This window comes from Hypomesus transpacificus, chromosome 14 (assembly GCF_021917145.1).
Source record: "Hypomesus transpacificus isolate Combined female chromosome 14, fHypTra1, whole genome shotgun sequence".
NCBI classification, from domain to species: Eukaryota; Metazoa; Chordata; class Actinopteri; order Osmeriformes; family Osmeridae; genus Hypomesus; species Hypomesus transpacificus.
The window spans coordinates 14428077-14448849 of NC_061073.1; the positions used below are offsets into that span (position 1 = coordinate 14428077).

The window sequence follows — 20773 nt, forward strand, 5'->3', positions numbered from 1 at the left end:
CTGTCGGGCCGCCATGCATACTCAGCATGAATGTAGACCCCTCACTGACCAGGATGAAACAGGTCCAATCTCAAGGGGAACATGGACCCGAAAACTGTCCCACAAAGCCACAGCTGGACTAACCTTGCTGGGTAAAGAAAGTTGGCAACATTTTACATGAATAGTATGTGAACAACATAGCAATACCTATAATCCAAAGTCCAAGTCAGAAAGATCTGAGTTGAATGTTTTTTGTGAATATAAATGGAGTGAAATGGAGGTAACGGAGAAAAGCACAGTCTGCTCTATAGCTTCAGAACACCACGTACCCAGCCTTATGCATTAGAAATGATAATGAACTGTGTTCGGTGGTGAGCTTTTCTCTCATGTTAGTATGAAGGCACACTGTGAGAGGGAGCAGTCTGTCTTTCTCATGACTGATTTAAACCAGCTGTCTCAATTTAAAAAAACGAAAGGACCACAGGAAGTTGTCCGCTACATTTACGGTCTTAGTCCAACCCCAGAACATGCCCTCTGCTTCTCCATTGATCTCATCTGGTCACAGTGATCATAAAGCTGGGCCTTCCAGCCTCCATCAAGTCACTGCCATTTACTCGTGACATTACACATGGCACATCCAACACACACAAGTAAACCTTTCTTTTGCGTCGTCCATAATGGCATTTGTTAACCATTACATTAGTTTCCAACAAATCTGGACTTTTTTTTATGACAATATCCCACAACTGACTTTCTTTAGTCAACAATCTATCAGAATTAGCTGACCAGCAGTGATGACCTTTTGACCCTTTGTGGTTTTACTGACAAAGCCTTAGATGTGTATGACTTGCTTAAGATGTAGGTACAGGCCAGATGCCTGCCTCCTCTGGTGCATGTACAATCAAGGGACATCCATACTGAATCTGATGACTGGTGAACTGCTAGTATGAATAGCACATATACTGTACAAACACATAAACACAAGTACACACGAAGACACACACACACACACACAAAGCACAATATCCAAATATATTTCTACCAGGGGACCTCCTCATGACTTGTATGTGTGGTTATATCTAAACCAGGGATAAAAAGAGAATATAAAGAATATTAAACCCAGTCTTCATAAGTACAATTATATGCACAATGCATTTCTTTTATATTCCTCATCAAATCGTAATTTTCTATTGGCCTGCTGGATATTGAATGCTTGGAGTGGAGTCAAAGTTTCAGTTTAAGAGGTGGACTTCATAAAAGTTCAGAGACCTGCTCATTCCGAGGTCCTGTATTCATTTAGTTGACTACATACATTGAGGTGTTCAATACATAATACAGTGCATACATATAGTAGGGCAGCCAATGGGGACAACTCAGAAACCAGTTATGCAATTTGATCTATTCTACAATAAATAACCTGGGAAAGCACTAAGACACACACACACACACACATCCTGAAGTCATTTCGGTCACAACATTCCCTCTTTCATGACTTGGCCTGGCCCACATTTTAGTACGTAATTATACATTTTAGCCCACTTTCATGTTACTGAATGATTTTGGATGAATAACTTAAGTCTTTATAGCCCCATAAAAGTGAAATGAAAGAAGAAGAAGAAGAAGAAGAAAATAAAAAATGATTACCTATTTTATCCTAGAGGTTAGTTTGCGATAACGGTAGCCCTCTATTTATTTATCTTCTCTAAAACAAGGGTCTTACTCCCTATGAGAGGCCTGCCTGTGTATTTATGTGCAAGGGAGGCCAGTGGCTGTAAAGCAGACAGAGGGAAAACATGCTGCATTGGGGAACCAGTACTGAGAGAACATGTGGAACCTACCGGAGCCCTGCTGTTTATTTCAGACAAAAAACCTGCAGGTAGATTTTTAATTTCGGATCAACTGAGCAGCACACAAGCCTTACTAGTGGAGAGAATGGAACACCAGCAGGATTTTGGGGGTAGAATATTTTACCAGAACATAAAAGCACAATTAGTTCAGTTCAAAAACTGCAGTTCACTCTTTTGAAACCTTGAATGATTTATGTACAGTATAAGTCAAAAAATGTGATCCCCCTAGCACTTGATTCCCTTTCATGATTTTAATTCTGTTTCAAGAGTAACTGGAGACTGTCAGTCGCCTCACAGTCCTGGCTGCTTTGGCTCTAACATTGCTTCAGACCTGGCACAACCACACTTTCCACAGTTTAGATCAATTGAGTTGTTATGTGTATGCTGTAGCCATACCCTAATCAGATTATCCTTTGGGGCTACATACTTGTGAAATATTAGAAATATTTCAATCTTGGCATTTCCCCCGATGTGAGTAACCCAGTCATGCAGACAAAACATCTTAAATGCTACTGACAAAGTAACCCAGGTCTTTATTCTGAAGAAAGGGATCCTTCAGCGTAGTGCTTCTTCCTCTCCATCTACGCCCTACAAGAAGTAGGGCCTTCTGACTTCATGGAAGTCATTTAACTCACACAGTGCACCAAGCAGTAGGGGGGGGGGGGGGTCAGATGGCTGAGCGGTTAGGGAATCGGGCTATTAATAAAAAGGTTGCAGGTTTGATTCCTGGCCGTGCCAAATGACGTTGTCTTCTTGGGCAAGGCACTTCACCCTACTTGCCTTGGGGGGAATGTCCCTGTACTTACTGTAAGTCGCTCTGGATAAGAGCGTCTGCCAAATGACTAAATGTAAATGTAGCGGACCTGTCTTAATTCCCAATATGTAGGTACTGGTTCCCATATTGGGCACCCCTCGGGTTGTACATCAGATCTGTATCCTGGTGATCTGTGGAATTAGAGAACACTGGAAGAGGATGTATTCATTCATTAAAGGCATCATGAAATACATGTTTGTCCTCCTTCCCCTCCTCTTTGCACTGCTGATTGTATCTGCCTGTGTTGTCATCACTCACAACGTGTGAACACAATTTCATCCTGTTAGCTGATTTAAAAAAAAGATGCCGGATAGATGAAGACAAATTCCTTTCATATCTCTTCCATAACGCATCGTCAGAAACACCTCGTTTCTCTGGTCTCATCTCTTAGAAGTATTGGCCTGTCATGTAGGATTATCTTTTTGTGGCTGACAAGGTCCTCCGGGACGAAACACTCAGCAGCAATGATCTCTCCAAGAACATTAAAAACATATATCACTGGAAATAAAATAAGCCAGGTCCAAAGTGGACATATCTACTGGAGGTGAAAGGTAGCTCATGGCTTATTTGCTCTGGCATATGTATGGTCACACTCCAGTTTAATACGATGATTGTAGAGAGAGAGGAGCGCTGCTCTGATTGGTTGTATCTATCTAATTCTATACAATTGCATTCAGAGGCTTTTTGATCTGCGCCCGTTGATAGTACCTCTTGAATACTGAAAATGAACGGAGAAGTTTCAGACCACGCATTTGCGCTTTTCTCAAATGTAAATGTATTTTATGATGTTAGCTTATTTGACCCTTACTGTAAAAAAACTAAAAACGTTTGGTTACTTCTCCATCAACGTCAGTTCTGTTGGAACATATAAAGTATTAACCCAAACCAGAAGATGTTTTGTAGAAAAAACCCTTGAACCAATAGGGATTCTGCAGCACTTTAAGAACAATTTCTCATCATCTAACAAATGTTTAAAACATGCAGATTTTTATGACATTCCAATCTGTCCGAAGGAGCTCCCAGGGTGAAAATAGAAGATGCTAAATCTTATTTCTGGATTGTAATTCAGTTTTGCAAAAGGCAAAATGGGAGAGACAAAACTCTTAAGCCCTGTCTTAGCCACAAGAACGCAAGTGAAATGTGTGTTTCCAATTATATAAAACCAGCTCAGTCATAGAGCCCTTCATTTAGCTGCCTGTTGTGGAGTCTACAGGACACTTATTCTCTACAAATCACTGAGCTGTCACTGTAATGCTCACACAATGTCCAAAGATTTAGTATAGTATATAAAACGTGACAAATCCTGAACCCTCGAACTAAACCCCAAATCAGAAAGGAAAAATCGCGATTGTATAATTATTAGATTAAACCGGAATATGGATTACCATAACATAAAAATATAATAAAAATAGCTCACTAATATGGGTTCGAAGAGGACAGAGTAGAACACTAACAGATTTTAGGAAACCAAGAGTTCAGTAAATACAGAGTAAGATTGTAAAGGGGTTATCTCCTATTGGGCAAGGTATTTTCATATGAATGGCAAATAACGACATGAAATGATGCAGAAATCAGGAAATGTTCCATGCATTCTGTGCTTTTTGAAATGCTAATTTCAAACAGCTGTGAATATGTGGATCATATTCCAAATAGTACAGTAAGGAATCCAGCTTCCTCAACTGTTAGGGGGATACAAGTAAGCTTTAGCCTCTTGTCATTTGAGGCAGTCTGTTTACCAAAACATGTTTATATGAGAAAGTGTCTGTACTTTAGAATGCCTTAGCCATCGACGTGTGAAAAGCAAAACATGTTTTTCTGTTGCCTGTGAGTTTCTAAAATGACATGAATATATTGCTGTTCTACAAAACGACAACAAGATACGTGTCATTTAGAGGATGAGATGGTTTGCCTCTGTTTAATGACAAAACAATGGATTTGTGAAGCTTTCTGAATTATAGTATACCACTCAAAGGACAGGCTAAGATCTTTAAGATCGTTAAGATCTTTCCCAGACTGACAGAGAAAGTGTTTCTTAATTGTTTTGCATTATTACTATCTCGCATGTGAAAGGCAGAACACTGTGTTTTCACGCCTCTCAGGCCTTGCAATGGGGTTTTCCATCTTCATCCAGCCTCAGGGTGGCCCCAGGGTCCTCGAGGCCCATCATGTCCCCTGGCTGTCAGTCTGGGAGAGCAGCTTCCTCTTCAGGGTGGACAAAGACCATCAGTACCCACTTGCTTGGTGCAGACATGCTTCCAGCTCGCTCTCGAACTTCCTTCTCTCTGCTGGATGGCCCAGCTTTGGTGTTGTGGGACTGAACAAGGAGGGGTGGGGGGGAGGAGAAGAGAAGGAAGGGGCATTTGAAGGGATATTTCCTTTCTCGACTTCCTCTCTTCTCATTTTCTCTTCATTATCGTGATGTGTGGTGTCCCAGTCCACAGCTTGTCTTCTCCAGTATGACCCTTAGAGGAGATACAAAAGAGAGACAGACTCCTGAAGGGGACTAACTGGACTCACACAGCAGCCAAGTCAAATAAAATAAAGTTTCTGCTTGTAAATGTTTACCAAAATCCACTTTTGAAAATTGTTTTTCAAGTACAAACAACAAATACATTCCTACTTCTTTTCCTTTCCCTGGGCACTAGCACGTTGTCCACATCTCAACAGCAGTGGCTCATTGCTCTTCACATCTCAGCGTGTGTCTCCATACCCTTTGGATCTTCCCTGACAGAGACAACGTGAGGCCTATCCTCTCCCCTTCCTCATCTCTCCCACATTCTCCACACGCAAGAAGAAGCTCTCCATCTCAGATCTACAAGTGCTCTCTGCAGACGTCCAGCCCAAACAGCAGGCTAGCTGTCGTGGCCTGGAACAAACCTGGAGTTATACTGCCAGCGAATTGCAAGCAGGCTGGGTCCAGTACTATTATATACTGCCAATAAAGACTCTAGCAGAGTCTCCATACCAGAGACCTACAAAACGCTGGAAAACCTCCCGGTCAAAAAGTACTTTCTACCACAGAGACTCTCGGCACAGTTGAGACAGAGTGTGCTATAAGTCACCAAGCCTATCCAGAGCTGTGCTCTTTAACGCAGAGTTCAAGTAAACAACATGAACTGAGGCCCCTTCCCTTGTAGCTTCCACCCACAGTCTGTAGATGCATAATGATTTTGCTCCTTCTGGGTTCACTGACCTTGTTTTGTGAATTTTGTTATACTGATCTTGTAAAAATAAATACTTCTATTTAAATGCCCTAGCGGATCCCTAGATAAAACCTGGTGGTCCTCCCTGAAATAATTAAGATCTATCAGTTAGTAAATCTAAGGAGACTCCCAGAAAACAATATAGAAAACTTGCAGACAGCTAATGTATACAACAGTCAAGGCTCAAATGGCTTTCCTCCATTAGGGTTCACAGCATTGCTCTGTCTGGTCTGTAGGTCCGTTCACTCAGGATGACTAATGAGCTGAACTAGTTTGTTATCCAGAAGTGCTGTGGTCACACATAAAGCTGAACTGGATCTCGTTCTTTCTCAAAGTAAAAAATGATCATTAAAATCTAATGGGACACATGGTGGATTCACTCAAGCAACCATGGTGCTGTCCCTTCAACCACAAGATAACACACATGTTCTAACAGGAGTTTTTGTGAAGAGTTGAACGCATTGCTATTTAGGAGGAAGGCTGCTAAACTTTGGATCCTAATCAGTTTTGTGAGTGTGTGTGTGTGTGTCACCATCAGAAAGAGAGTGTTACAGCATCTGACAGCTAGCCCCTCTGCACCTTGACAAAGACTGTGAATATTAGACCACGGTCATATTGAATTACAGTAAGAGGACTGAGTTTAGTAAGTCCATTCTTCAGTGCTGTCCATTGGAGGTGCAGTAGCTGGGCAGCGGTTGAGAGGAATTCTAGAACACACAATCATTATGCAGACTTGACACTAAAGGTCACAGGCAGGAAGGAACCTGAAGGCAGTGCCAGGATCAAAGCCCTTCCTCTATCTAGTAACAAGCAGCAAAAAGCACTGCTTGTTTAACAGTAGGAAAACCAGAAGTGCCTACTCAGGATTACATCCGATTAAATCAAACATTGAAAATCATCACTGACAGTTTGGCCGTTTAAAAAACGGTTATGCTTTTCAACGACAAAGAAACCTTTTTCATGATCAGAAATAGGATGAGCACTGTTAGGTGTTAAGTTATAGGATACGGAAGCTTCACGTTCAGTGTTCTGCTGCACTTTCCATCTGGTGGCACGTCCAGAGGGTACGTGTATTCTTAGCCTCATTTCTGAGTGCTGGTTAAGTGGAATCATTGTGCTTTCCGTGGTAACATGGCTGCATGATTACGGCAATTATGGCTACTCTACCATAGGGTTCCTTTGTGTTTTCCAGTTTACTGCTTCCTACAAAACATTAAATATCTTTGCTGCTGGGCACTTTAGAAATGTCATCCCTCCCCTGCCGCTGAAACTTCCAAATAAAACAGTGTGTGCAGAATGGTAAAGAAAACTTTTACACCATCACTGCGTACGTAATAGTGGTTGTAAACACGTGCGGCCTGGCAAATCTCATGATCCTTTTCCCTATCAATAAAATTGAGAGAGTAAGTTTGATGTCATGGGAGGCCTTCAACCCAGAGAGATCATGTACTCACAGATGATGTCGCTAGGTTAATGATTCAAACAATGCTGTCCCGTTTAAAATGGCTGCTTTATTCTTCTTGATAATTTAGAGAAGTTTGACTAATGTGTATAAAAGAAAAGAAATTACGATTATGAAAAACTTGAAATATGAATCATTTTACCACATATTGTAATATACAGTGGTTACTATTTGACTATTCTTTTCAAATGGTTGTTTTTGTGATCATATCAATGTCAAGGCAACCATGATCCTCTAACCCTCCATATTTTTAGAATCCTACTGTAATAAGAAAGTAAGATTAGACTACAACCACTATTATCTTTGCTTAGATCTTCAAATTCCCTCATGTTGGAAAGGTAAAAAAAATGTACAATATTGTTATTAAACATGTGGGAACAGTTATGAAGAAAAGAACACTATAAAGGTTTGCAATTGCAATGAATTTGCAGAACATCACATGATCTACGTTCAGCTGCCTATGCAGCCAACACAAACCAGAATCAAATAGTTTAAAATGTTATTTTCATCTTATGGGTACAAGAGGTTGTACCCATAAAAAAAATAAAAAAAAAAAATATAAAAAAATAAAAAAAATAAAAAAAATACACATGCATTGTGTTTTAATGTATTTTGTTTAAATCAGTTCAGTCAAGACCCTCACATATTGTTATTTATTGCTATGGAAATAGACTTGACTTCGGCAGAAAGGTTCTATCTAATGAGAAGAAAAAGAGAAGATGTGTAATGTAATGTTCAGTAAAACAGTAGAGCATGAGGATAGGTGTGGTTCAGTTGAGTTATCTTCACAGGATTTTCCAATGCACCAAGAAGACAGATTTAACTAACGTATCTGTACTGTGATGGTAGTTGTTCTGGCCAGGCATTGTCCCAGAAGTGGGGTTTGTGTACGCTTTGAGTGTCAGCTTTGAGTATCTGTCCAAATCTGATCATCAATTGCTGGATTAATATTTTAGAATAGTCGTATATTTGTTTATTTGATCACTGTTGGCTCATATGTTAGGGTTTTTTTTTAACAAAAAATCTGGTAAATAGGTCAGCCTGAATTCGTCATACACAATAACTTTAACACTTCCCTAATAGTCAATACACATACACTCAAAAATACACACACACACACACACACACATCCTTTTGTGACTAATTAACGTTTTTCATTGTTTGCTTTTGCTGGCTCAGTCTTCCTTGTTAATCAAGCTTGGAGGAAGTATCCCTTGGGTATTGAAACGCTTGCATCAAAACATCAAGACAGCCTGTGAAGAAATGAAAACACAGGTTGTTTTTGACAATGATGAGTTGGAACTGAAACACCACGGAGTGCCAGATGTTGCATTATTTCAGTCACAGAGATTTTGTCGAGAGCTGATTGGCCAGAGTGTTGGCTGTAATACCTAGCCACACTCCTTAGAAGAAGCAGGAAGAGAAGCATGCTCCAGCGAGACTTGCCCGAAAGAGGCGGGTCCAAGATAAGCTAATGATGTATTGATGTAAGGGTTACTTACAACTGTAATTCACTGGACAGTTGGCAAAGCAACAGCAACATCTCATGGTTCAATGGTTTAAGAGAGGGTCACTGAATAAGTATTTAAGACTGTGGAGGGTGCAGAGTAGGGCATGGACCACCCAAAGGTTTGTGTTACCTACCACATTTATTAGATCTGAGACTTATAAAATCTCAATAAGCGTCAAAAAAAATCTTACTCCGCATAAATTATGTCTTAGCTGGGTTTGACTGATGGGCATATACTGCAGTGGTAAATGTTTTCTCTGAGTCAGCAGGTTAAGAATATATAGTGACTCATTCCAGTAACCCTGAGACAGCAGTGAACCCTAGCTGGGAAATAAGGCCAGTCAGACGACCAGTTCTGGACCAGGCTGCTACTAATTTCCTTGTTGTTTCTCTTAACCAGTCAGAATCTCAAGCTGACCACAGTCTCAATTATTTAACCACTTTTACCATTCACACATGCATGCGTTCCGATTTTGTTGTAGTCTGCAATACATGAACTACTCTTGTGATCAAATTTCCAACTGTGCGTGTGATCCAATCCAAAGCCATAGAGTTAATCTGAAGCTTTGGGTTTACAGTAAACTGTGCTTGCGTGTGACTGTAGAATTCGCCTGGATATGACACAAAACTCTTCCCTGAAAACGTTGTTCTTTGATGAAAGTTTGCCATTGCCAGTCAGGAATTAGTCATCTTCTACTGGCACATCCAACTGTTCCCTGGTCTAAAACACTAACTCGTGCTTTAATAAAATAAAGTCATGATCTCAATCAGCCAAACATTTGCTTGTTTGTTGGTGCTCGTTTGTTCTGTTCAATGTTTGTATTCAAAATTTAAATGTGTTGACAGTGCACAGTTTACTGAGAGGTTATGAACCAGAGTCAGGTCATGGTTGGACTGTCTGAGTGTCAAAGTAAAAATAATTGTATCCGAGCAACTCCCTGAACAACATGGGGCAGAGCAGCAGAGTGTTTATGTGACTGCCCACCCCAGAGAGCACAACACAAGTACCATTACACTGAAACCTATTAGCATTCCTCATTATCATCAGTACAGTAACTCACCGTAGGTGTAATGAGGCCGTGGAACGACGATCCTTCTGGGCTCCACACAGGAAACTCCTCATGGGGAAATTAGAGCAAGTACCAGAGGTAACCTTGTTATATAAACGGCATCAAAGCTGAGAGAAGGGAGGATGTATGAGGGGGAAAGAGAGGGAGGGGATTTAGGATCAGTGTTTAGCGCTGAACTATGATTTCATTACAGATGCTTTATTCAATACAAACAACTCAGAGGAGGACAGACCAGCGAGTTGATGACAGAACAGAAAGCAATCCCATCAATCAGCTACAAAACTCTGGTCTCATCTGCTCCTGCTGATATTTCTGCACACACACACAAACACACAGACACACACACACACACACGCACACTCCTCCTTCTTAATAGGACACTCCTGAAGTCTACTCCCCTCCTGAACTGCTTCTCTCCTGACACATACCCCTGACTCCAGTCGAAAGCATTGGCGCCAAGTGCACAGCTGTGAAAACAATCATTTCATGTGTATTTCCCCAATTTGTGGGCTTAAAGTCATTTCATATTTAGTGTCCGTGTCCGTGCTGGTGTAGAGACTGAACCGAGGATCAGACGGACATGATGAGCCTCCCTCAGAGAGGACCAGAGGCCAGAGCACACCTGTCATGCACACATTGGGGATAGGAGCACTTAGGAGGAGGACACGAGGAGGGGAAGAGGACAGGGAGAGGAGGAGGAAAACAGGGTAGGGGGAAGAGGGTTGAAGTCAAGGTTGGAGGACGGAGTGGAGGAAAATCATGTGGAGAGGAGATAAGTGAGATCCTCGATCCATGCCGTGTTATGAAGTGGATTATAAAAAGTCAAAGGCTCTAAAAGGAATTTCATTGTGAATCTAGTTTTATTACATTATTGATATCTAAGGACTCTCTATTAATGTATAAGACTGTCAATCCAGCCTCTTGCACTGTTTGTCTTTGCTTGGATATTTCATGAAGTTAGTTCCACTTGAAGCGCATGTTTGCATGTGGGCTTACCTGACTGTGTGAAGGCTGCATGAGGTTTTCAGACTCTGATTTGAGTGTGTATGTGTACAGTATGAATATGGACTGGTGTACCCTTGCATGTGTGTGTGTGTGTAAAATTGTGTGTTTGGCTGTTTCATCCCAAGTTTGAATGCTCTGTATGGCCATTGACCGAGGGATTTCCTTTTTGGCCAATGCAGTGAGGTGGGATACAGGCCCAGACCCCAGTTCCCTACAGTAGAGAACATCATAACCCTTCTAATGGCCTTGGACTGAAGCTTCACAGCTTGTTATAGAGCCTCAAGGTCGCTTGCACTGAGGCCAGAGCTGTTAATACTCTCTAACTATGAAGAGGAGGAAACCTTCCACTAGTTTAAGTGGTGGATCTGAACAGGTTGTAATTTGAAGCATGTTCTGGAAGGTCCAAAATCGAGAGATATAAAGTAGGCGAGATTTAAAAGATTTCCTTTTAATAAAAAAGATGTTATGTAAGCGAATGTTTGTGCTGAGTGGTCAAGGGGAGACAGTAAAAGCACAGATGCACCAAAACAAGCAGAGGAGGAGCCTGGAAGAAGAGGAGGGGGATAGGGAAGACCTGAAGTTTATGACTGGAGGTGTGGCTGAGGGAGGCGTCTGAGGCCTGCTGAGCTGAGCAGGATGTGAGGGTCAGGAGGTCAGAGACGTCTGGAACGCCACACCTAGGGGAAGGGAGTTCTGGGGGAATTAATCCAGGATGTGCAGCAGACTTTTTTAGACTATGTCCCACTAGGTGTTTAGGATAGACAATGTTTTGGATCATGACATGGTGCATTGCAGACACTGTATACAATCACTCTTCTGAAGCATCTTGTCTGCTTGAGCCAGTGAATATAGTCAATAAGAATTCTAATCCACAAGACACTTGTTGTCAAATCCAAATATGTATGCACACTGTTTATTTATTTTAAGGTTCAAACATACTTCTACCTGCTTCTATCTGTCTAACTACAATGATCTTTACTGGTTGAAATGTCCAAGATTGGGTAATGAGAAGGAGAGAAGGTTGGAATAACTGAATCTTCCATATAAAGCAGGAGCTGAGCACATGTATCACCAGAAGCCTCATGGTATGCTGTTATTGTTTTGAATTCAGGATGGGGTTTCATTTGTAACAAGTTAAACCATCAGTGGAAACAACTGTTCATTTGTCAAAGTAATCCAGAGAGTCCACACACAATGCTATTTTCGGTGTTATTTGATGGTCTGTCTTAGAGAGTAATGTTTCCACTGTAGTCCGTGGGGCTTGCTTGTCATTTTATGTGACTAATTGCAGAGATGATTTGTCTGTCTATGAGGAACATATGGATTTTGGTTTTGATGGTCATGCTCAATGATGTGTGATTACATGTGGATAGAAATTGGTCTGAGTATCCTAAATGCAGGGATGGGAGATGGTAGGATTTAGAAACAGGATGTTGGAAGGTTCCTATTGAATTTGGCCGGAGGATAGGACACTGGAGTAGCGACAGATGGCCTAGCAAGACAGAATCTCTGCAAAGCCAAAGAGTGCTCCAGAGTAGCGTGTGCAGAAACTGCCGATATTTACTTTTTTTATATCAATAGCCCCACACAATATGGATCATCCCTCAATCAATATTAGTATATGTAGGGGGGTTTAATGCATATTTATGTGTTCTGTATGTTTTGCTCAATGTAGTATGTTTTTTCTGGATCACGGTTGCTGTCCTTGTATCTGCTTCCACCTGGTGGATATTAAATGCCATTGCAGGAACCCATCCTAGAAGTCCTCTGACTTTCTTCCTGTTTATATGTTGGATATTGAGTGACTGGAGTGAGTGGCTGGTTAACCATTAGCATTACTGTTACAGTGATTGTTTCCATACATTCACCAGTAACTATTGGTACAATGGCTAGACGTGGCAAATAGAAGTTCCTGCTGTTAAAATAGCTAGGTTTCGCACCACACAAATCTCTATTGGCAAATATTGTTTGTGACAAGACATGTAAAACATGGTAAAAGTATGTATCACTGCAGGTTCCAGATGGTGTTTAGGGACCGTGTAGGACTCGCATGGCAAAATGTATAGGTGTTATGTAAAACAGCTTACTATCGTTTATGAATGTCTCTTCTAATGTAATTATGACAGCTAATAAGGCTTAGAGAAGCTGGGTCAGCACACAGGAGTGTGTACATATGTGTGTGTGTGTGTGTGGTTTGCTAGGTAAGCACATAGAAGTGTCTCCCTCGGCTCTGTAGACATGTTTGCCTCTCTGTATGGATATTGTTTGACATGGATCAACTCTCTCTCCAAGATATTGCCTGAAAGGTGAGCCACAAGAGATTAGGTTTCAAGATGTATTTTTTCATCCATGGTACCTTCAAATATCATAAACGTTCATCTTAAATGTGCACAGTTGGAAGTGGCAGTAGACTGGGTTGACAAATGCTAAGCTATAATGTATTCATTAAATGTATTTTTTGCATACACTTAATTTATCCTTTCTTGAGTTGGAAGTGTCCATTCTCTGAGTCATTAACTTTTACAGTTATCTCTTTAACTTTAAACAACCCACATGTATCTGAGAATCATTTGCACCTTTTGGTACTGCAATGATGCACAATTTTGTATATTTTTTTCCAGCTTTTCAACCTCAAGAGTCTTCTCCGACAAACAGACTTGATGTGTAAAAGAAGGTTGCGTGAGACTGCCACGAGGCCTCGCATGATTAAAATCCAACAGCAGATTATTCAGACTCCTGTCGGCTGTTCCACTCCACTACACCGCTGCAGTACACGACACACATAAAGCCAACAGGGCTGTCAGACAGAGCACGCTTTTAGGAACCACAACTCCCAGAATGACCCTGCCTGTGCCGATTCCACAGCCCTCATATTCCCAGGCCAGGGAGAACCTGGTGAAGGCTATCCCACACAAGATCATCTGTATGCTGGCCTGTGGAGGGCGGGACTGCCGCTATGAAGGACCAGCATGCTGGAGGCCCAGTCAGCAGGTCATCCAGGGCCTTTTCTCCTCCTGGTGAGAGAGAACAAGAGAGAGAGAACAACAGAGAGAGAGAGAGAGAGAGAGAGAGAGAGAGAGAGAGAGAGAGAGAGAGAGAGAGAGAGGGGGGGGGGGGGGGAGAAGACAGAAAGTCCAAGAGACTGAGAAGGAGCTCTGTGTTATTGCAGTAAATAAGACCTCCAACTATTGAAAATATTTTGTTCTGCTCTCAGGGTAACTGATGACATTGTAGCCATGGCACGCCCTTCCACTTACCTTATCAACAAATACAACATAATAGAACAGTTCAAACGGTAAGCCCATACTTGCTTCAAAACCGTGTTTGTGTATGCTGGGTATCTCTCTGTGGATGTGTCATAAGCGACCCTGATCTTCCAGGTTAAACATCAAGTCCATCATCAACATGCAGCTTCCAGGGGAGCATGCTTACTGCGGCCCTCCTCTGGATCCTGAAAGTGGCTTCACCTACTCCCCACAGACCTTCATGGAGCATGACAGTAAGGACCTTTATACCGTACACAACTGTACATGCACAGTTTACACTCTACTACACTACAGTCACGTTCTACGTTTGTGTATTATGTTGGATGTGTAAAACCAGATTTCTAATTTCAGTCTTGTAATTTTGAATCATTACATTACTTGCTGGATGCCGACACATGCGTACTAACTGTATGTGTATGTATGTGTGTGTGTGTGTGTGCGTGTGTGTGTCTGTCTTAAGTTTTCTTTTTTAACTTTGGCATGCCAGACTTCAGTGTGTCATCTCTGGTTGGTATGATGGACGGAGTGAAGGTGCTGGCGTTTGCTGTGAAGGAGGGAAAAGTAGCTGTTCACTGCCATGCAGGCTTGGGAAGGACAGGTGGATATGTAGAAATGTGTGTGGGCTTGTGTGTAGATGTGCATGTGGAGTTGTGTCTGTTTCAAAAGATTGAAGTGGAGCGAATTTGTGAATCCAGTTGAGTTGCTGAGACGTACTCTGTGTTTGACAGGAGTTCTGATAGCCTGTTACCTGGTCTACACCCTGCGCATCAGCCCCAGCGAAGCCGTCCAGTATGTCCGGATCAAACGGCCTCGCTCCATCCAGACCCGTGCCCAGATCAGCCTGGTGTTCGAATTTGCCCGCCTGCTGGGCACCCAGCTGGCCCAGTACCCGGACGTCAGCCTGCGCCACGGGGCCCACTTCACCCTTCAGCTCCACCTGCACCGTCAGGCCCTCCTGCTGCACGGCCAGGAGGCCCGCACCCTCAGACACATACCCAAGGTCAAGGCTTCAGCTGCACGCTTGGTGCAAATACTGTCTACTTTCAAGAAACAATCGACCAACCCTTTTTCAACTGATATGTCCTTCCATATCTCCTGCTGACTTCTGATACAGGTGGTGTACCTGCTGTGCCTGCGGCTCTCCTGCCTGGCCCTTGGCCTTCCTGCCCAAGCTGAGGTGCATGCCGAGCTGGACAGGAAGGCGATGGTGCGGGCCCTGGGCTGGGCTGTGAGGGAGACCCTGGTGGCCAAGCAGTACCTGCCCCTGCTGAGGGAGGTCCAGCGGGTCTCTTGGCTGGGCTCTCAGAGCCTCACCTCCGTGTCCTCCTGGGACGAGCCCCAGGGCTTCCTGGAGAGGAAGAGAGAGGTGCTGCTGAACAAGCGCAGCTACAGCGACTCTGACCTCAGCAAGATCACAGTCAGACAGGTGAGACTGGATTTAGGACGCTTGTACGTCACACTAGTTCAAGTTCAAGTTAAAGTCTTTTATTTGTCAGGTGCACAGAGCAACACAAGGTTAGACTGGGCACTGAAATTCTTAAGACAAGACAACGCAAGCACCTGGCATAACATAACATATAAGTACACAGAACAAATTTACATCTATGCTGAGCTTAGATAAGTGAACTTCCTAAATATACAGATAGCAATAAATAAACGACTATACTAACCCTAACACTACAACCCTGGGATGATGGTAAGTGGTTGCTCTGGGATTCTATCCTCACTGTGGTTGTATTTTCATTAGGATCTGGAGCTGGGCTCTTACTATGAACCCCTGTCAGGGACTGGGAGAGTATGGTATGGACTAGATCAGATCAAACCAGATCTGAAGCCTGTCAGCCCTGACCCAGCCACACCATCTGTTGGTCACTGTGACAACACAGAGCACGCACCAAAACTTCATCCCACAGCAGGTAGTGGGCCAAACAACAATGACCATGCCAAGAAGTCTAAGTGTGCAGCCAAGAAGGCAATGGCTCTTCCTAAATTCAGCTCCAACATTGAGGTAAACTTGCAACAATGTTAAAGACAAATTATGCATATGCGTCCTGTGTAAAAGTACATGCGTCCTTTGTATAAGTACATGCGTCCTGTGTATAAGTGTTTGTGTGTACATGGTCCTAGCTGACGCTTGTTTCCCACCCAGTTACGCAGGACTCAACACAAGTCAGGACAGGCTTCAGTGGCTCGTGCTGTTGCCAAGGCAATGGCGGACCAGAACACTCCAGGGGAGATGGTGTTACAGAGGGCAGCTCTGATACAGGTGGTTGCCCATAGAAACACACCACGAAGTAGAACCCCAGTGTACTTAAATAACCCATTCTAGACACACGTTTTGATCCACAACCATCTCCAGAGACCCTTGACATATTTAACCACTGTCAATAGGAGGAGCTGAACAGCAGTGAGTGTGGATGGGCCCTACTGGTGACAGAGTCGGATCCCCAGGTCCTCAGCTGTCTACTGTGGGCCTGGCTGGAGAAACTCAAGGTCAGTGGGCTCTGAAAACGATCCCAAGGTCAGGACTCAAATCTGAGTCATACTCCTCAACAGTGGAGATGAGATTGAGGCTGTGGTCGACACGGCAACCAAGTGTTCTTCCTCTCGATCTCTCACAATCTGTCCATCTGTCCTCTGGTCTGTTCACCACCAGGATCCTGTTCTGAGTGCAGAGAACATCGGTTTGTTGTCATCGGGAGTCCAATGTACCAACCTTCATGTGCTGCTCAAGGTAGCTAGCTAGCCACATTCGTCTTGGACATGTATTCGAATGTACTGGAACTCCATCGGCTCCAGTTGTAGCCCGAGGATTGATTCTGTGTTGTTTCTCTTTTTCTCATACGATTTGATGATTTGTGTTTATTTTTTGCCAGCCCCAACAGCACACCATCTCCTGTCTGTTGGGTTGCGTGGGTCAGGTGACCAGTCTGTGTCCACATAGAGAGGATGCTGTGCTGCGACGCCTGATGCGGGCACTTATCAGGGTCAGTGTTCAGCATGTGTGTTTTGATGACTTGTACGATGTGAGACTGTCATTGTCCCTTAGTCTGACTGGGTCATTTATTCTCAGAAAGACAAGTGTGTGTGTGAGGTTGGATGAATGTTGCGGGCCGCCGGGCCCTAATGTGAATAATTGTTATTGGTCCAACAGCGCCCTCAAGTGGAATTGGAGAGCCATGCAGCCCTGATGAAAATCTTCAAGTGTAATATCAGAGAAACGCTCCACAGCAATAACTCTCTGACACAAGCTTGCAACAACACTCATCATCAAGCACAGTGAAGAAATAATTTTCAACACCTGCATTAGGCATGGTGAATGCTTAATTTGACTGGCCTGCTATCATTGTGCATCGCAATTTACGTTGGAAAAATGACAAGAGACTAGGCATGGCTTAGAAATCACAATAAGGATGTGCTTGGAATTCATAATAAGGACACGCATGATAGATGCACAAGCAATATTTATAAATAGGCAGAAGTGTGTTCATTTGTATTTTCTATGATAACTGAAAAGTACGGGTTTTTCTTTGTAGCCTACCTCATATGCCCTGATGTTGAATGATTCCAAAATCTTTGTATTAAATACATTTTTACCTTTAACACGGCTCATGGAGTTTTTCAGTAGCACAGGTTCGTCTCGGCCAAGGGGCAATCCAATGGTGATAATATAGATTTAACATATTACAATGTGTTACAGCAGTAATTTTGTTGTCCCCTTCAGGAATTGCTCTTCAGAAAATGCAATTTAATTGTCCCCCCCAAAATTGATAGCAGATTTTCGCCACTGGTTTCATTATGACTCCCTGTGCTTTCATAGATCCCGGTATAATACAAATGTGTGGCAAGCATACAAACAGGTTTTTCCCATCGTGTTAATAGTCAACTACTATTCTATCTTGAAATGCTTTTGCCTGCCCTACCTAAGTGTCATCTCTATGGAAACGTCGTCATAGTGAGCAAGAGCACAACCAAGTTTTAAACAGTCTTGTGTTTGGTCTCTGTGCACGTGTGGTGTTCCGGGGATCTGCTTTTGCTACTGAAGGGTGAAGACTACTACAAATCACGTAGGTATGGATTTTAGATGGCGGTAATGGGGTATAGGTGCCGTATATGGAATTGCAAACTGTATTTTTTATTGAGTTGGTTTTAATATTCAAGTCTCAGTTCTAGATAGGCTAGGCCTATGTAGCAAAAAGTAATGGGTTCAACTTAAGACATCAATAACGGACTCTGATTTGATTTGTATTGACCTATTTAAAGAATCGATTGATCTCATTTTGGGCTAAATAAATCAATGCTAGTACATTGATTTGATTACAAAACAGACCGTTTTAAAAAACGCTGTTGGAACGATTTCAAGTGTGATTCTATAAATGTGTTTTACGCTGGATTGCTGCGTTATTGTTTTAGTAGGCTAATGTTGATTTTAATTTTCAGTAATATGTGACAAACTGGGCTAGTTTGAGGTAGTGGTGGATATTTTCCACACAAGCTCACTTAGCAGCCTAGTCCACTGTTTCTTAACACTTCAGTTCAGCTGCAGATTGTGACCTGACGCTCGACGTCATAATTGCGCTAAATGTTGTTAAAAAGACATTCATAGAATCAAAGACATTCGACTGACTGTTCAACTCGGAAGAAGGGTTTGTCTATACATACTTGGTTCTGTTTTATTCTGAGTTTATATTTCATTTTGTATAACTTACAAGTTGACTGCTACTTTATTGCTAATAAATATGAGTTCATTTAGGAAATTATCTTTTCTTGTGCTTTCCTTTAGACTAATCATGACAGGTAGGGATGTTTGGGTTGGGTCCTGGAGACCACACAAGCCCCGAGGCCCCATAGCTGCGTTCTACAGCAGCCCTGGACCCAAATATGCTCTTCCAGGGGCCACAGGTACAACCCTTATCAGCCTTGTCTTCTGAGAAGATCAACATCTATTCGCTATTCTCTAACTCATCATATGACTCTCCTCTCTACATGTGCTGACAGGTATGAACTTTCATGACCCCAGGAAGCTGAAAGGTGCTGCATTTAGCTTTGGGACGCGCCACCGCCAGTTCTCTTCGGACTGCTCCCCCGGCCCAGGATATCTGGTCCCTTCCAATATCACCAGGGTGGGTCGAGATGGGACTCCCGCTTACTCCCTCTACAGCCGGCCCAAGGACATCATGCTATTCCAGACTCCTGGGCCAGGTCAATAACACAGCAATGCACACGTCCAACTCCACACACACACACACACACACCACACACACACTCTTTTCCTGTTCGGTGTTTTAGGGCGTTACTCCCCAGAGAGGGCAGGAAAGTCAGCCTACTACTCTGCTCCTGCCTACTCCCTTTCTGCCAGGAGCAAAGGATTCCTTAATGACCAGACACCAGGTAACTTCCTGCCCCCCTATCACTATTCCAATTCGAGGTTATATTGTGGACAGGATGCTACTGTAATAATTGGCCATTCAATATAAATGTATGAAGTGTGAATAACAGTCTTCTCTTCTCTCAGGACCTGCTGCCTACATGCTGCCCTCTGTGCTCGGGCCAAATACTGTGAACAAAACCTCAGCTCCAAACTTCTCCCTCCGCGGACGCAGCAAGATTGGCAGCTTCGCTGAGGACCTGCAGAAGGTTAGTTTGATCCGTCCAAAAAAAAACGATGTTATGGCCTCATAGGAGGTTGTTTACTGACTGGAACTGATGTCAAATTGATGTTGTGTGTCCTGTAGACTCCTGGCCCAGGGACTTATAGAGTGGTGGACCCTTGCACCTACAAGCACAAGCCTGCCCATTACAGCATGACTGGCCGTAACAGCATGCCTGGAGATACCACCAGGAAACCAGGCCCTGGGGCCCACCATCCTGAGCAGGCAAGTTACCGCCTAACAAGATTTCTAACTAACTTCCCTGTGAACTTCTGGGTACTAGCTGCCTATTTTCCAATTGCAGGTGACCTTCACAAGGGTCAAGCCTCCAAGCTTCTCTTTTGGAATCCGCCACTCTGAGTTTATTGCACCACTTATTGTGGATGTTGCTGAATAAGTATCTCTTCATACCTCTTGCCATGTTCCTTTTACCTATAAATAAACACGGCAGGATTAACAATCCTCGGCACTGAAATATGAAGATTTATTCTGATAATCCAGCTATCATATACAAATGTCTATAGTGAAGAATTTGTAGTGTTGAAAAGTTCTGTGCCAAGTATTCATGCTTTTATGTCAATGCCACTTCTGATTTTATGATTGAAAATCTGTGGACCATTGATATTCATTATTAGATTGTGGTTAATTATCTGTAATGCAAAAAAAGAACCAACACAAATAATGATTCGTTGTTTGCTAAAGCAGGGTTGCCACTGACAGTATTAAAACCATGGTGACTTAACTTGAATAATACCAAACGGGTAAATCGCTGATCCCTGGTGTCTTGTCTTTTGCACAAGAAAATTATGACCAATGTTCACTAAGTTGCAACATTGTAAGCAATAAATAAAGTAGTTTTTTCTACTGGCAAATCATCTTTTTGTCTGTTGTAGGTTTAAATTATTAAAAGTAGAAAAATGCATTTCAACAGGCAATTTAAAGGACAGACTTGCGAATAGGGGGCCT

At 42.7% G+C, this 20773-nt stretch overlaps 2 protein-coding genes across 3 annotated transcripts; both read left to right on the forward strand.

The window, feature by feature from the left end:
• The first annotated feature begins 13728 nt into the window (after positions 1-13728).
• Positions 13729-17439, forward strand: zgc:77752 (uncharacterized protein LOC393862 homolog). The gene is made up of 12 exons (XM_047033527.1): positions 13729-13907; positions 14105-14185; positions 14271-14389; positions 14617-14754; positions 14885-15156; positions 15271-15573; positions 15904-16164; positions 16306-16422; positions 16548-16649; positions 16813-16890; positions 17033-17143; positions 17311-17439. Exons 1-12 carry the CDS (start codon positions 13729-13731, stop codon positions 17437-17439), a joined length of 1890 nt encoding a protein of 629 aa, XP_046889483.1.
• Positions 17440-18108: 669 nt separating this feature from the next.
• odf3b (outer dense fiber of sperm tails 3B) lies at positions 18109-20681 on the forward strand. 2 transcript variants are annotated; one of them, XM_047034472.1, is made up of 7 exons: positions 18109-18223; positions 18940-19058; positions 19155-19358; positions 19446-19547; positions 19672-19793; positions 19892-20032; positions 20112-20681. In XM_047034472.1, exons 2-7 carry the CDS (start codon positions 18947-18949, stop codon positions 20202-20204), a joined length of 774 nt encoding a protein of 257 aa, XP_046890428.1. In that variant the 5' UTR covers positions 18109-18223; positions 18940-18946; the 3' UTR covers positions 20205-20681. The 2 variants fall into 2 exon arrangements, with proteins under 2 accessions (XP_046890428.1, XP_046890429.1); XM_047034473.1 differs by having other exon boundaries at positions 18147-18227.
• The last annotated feature ends 92 nt before the right edge of the window (positions 20682-20773 follow it).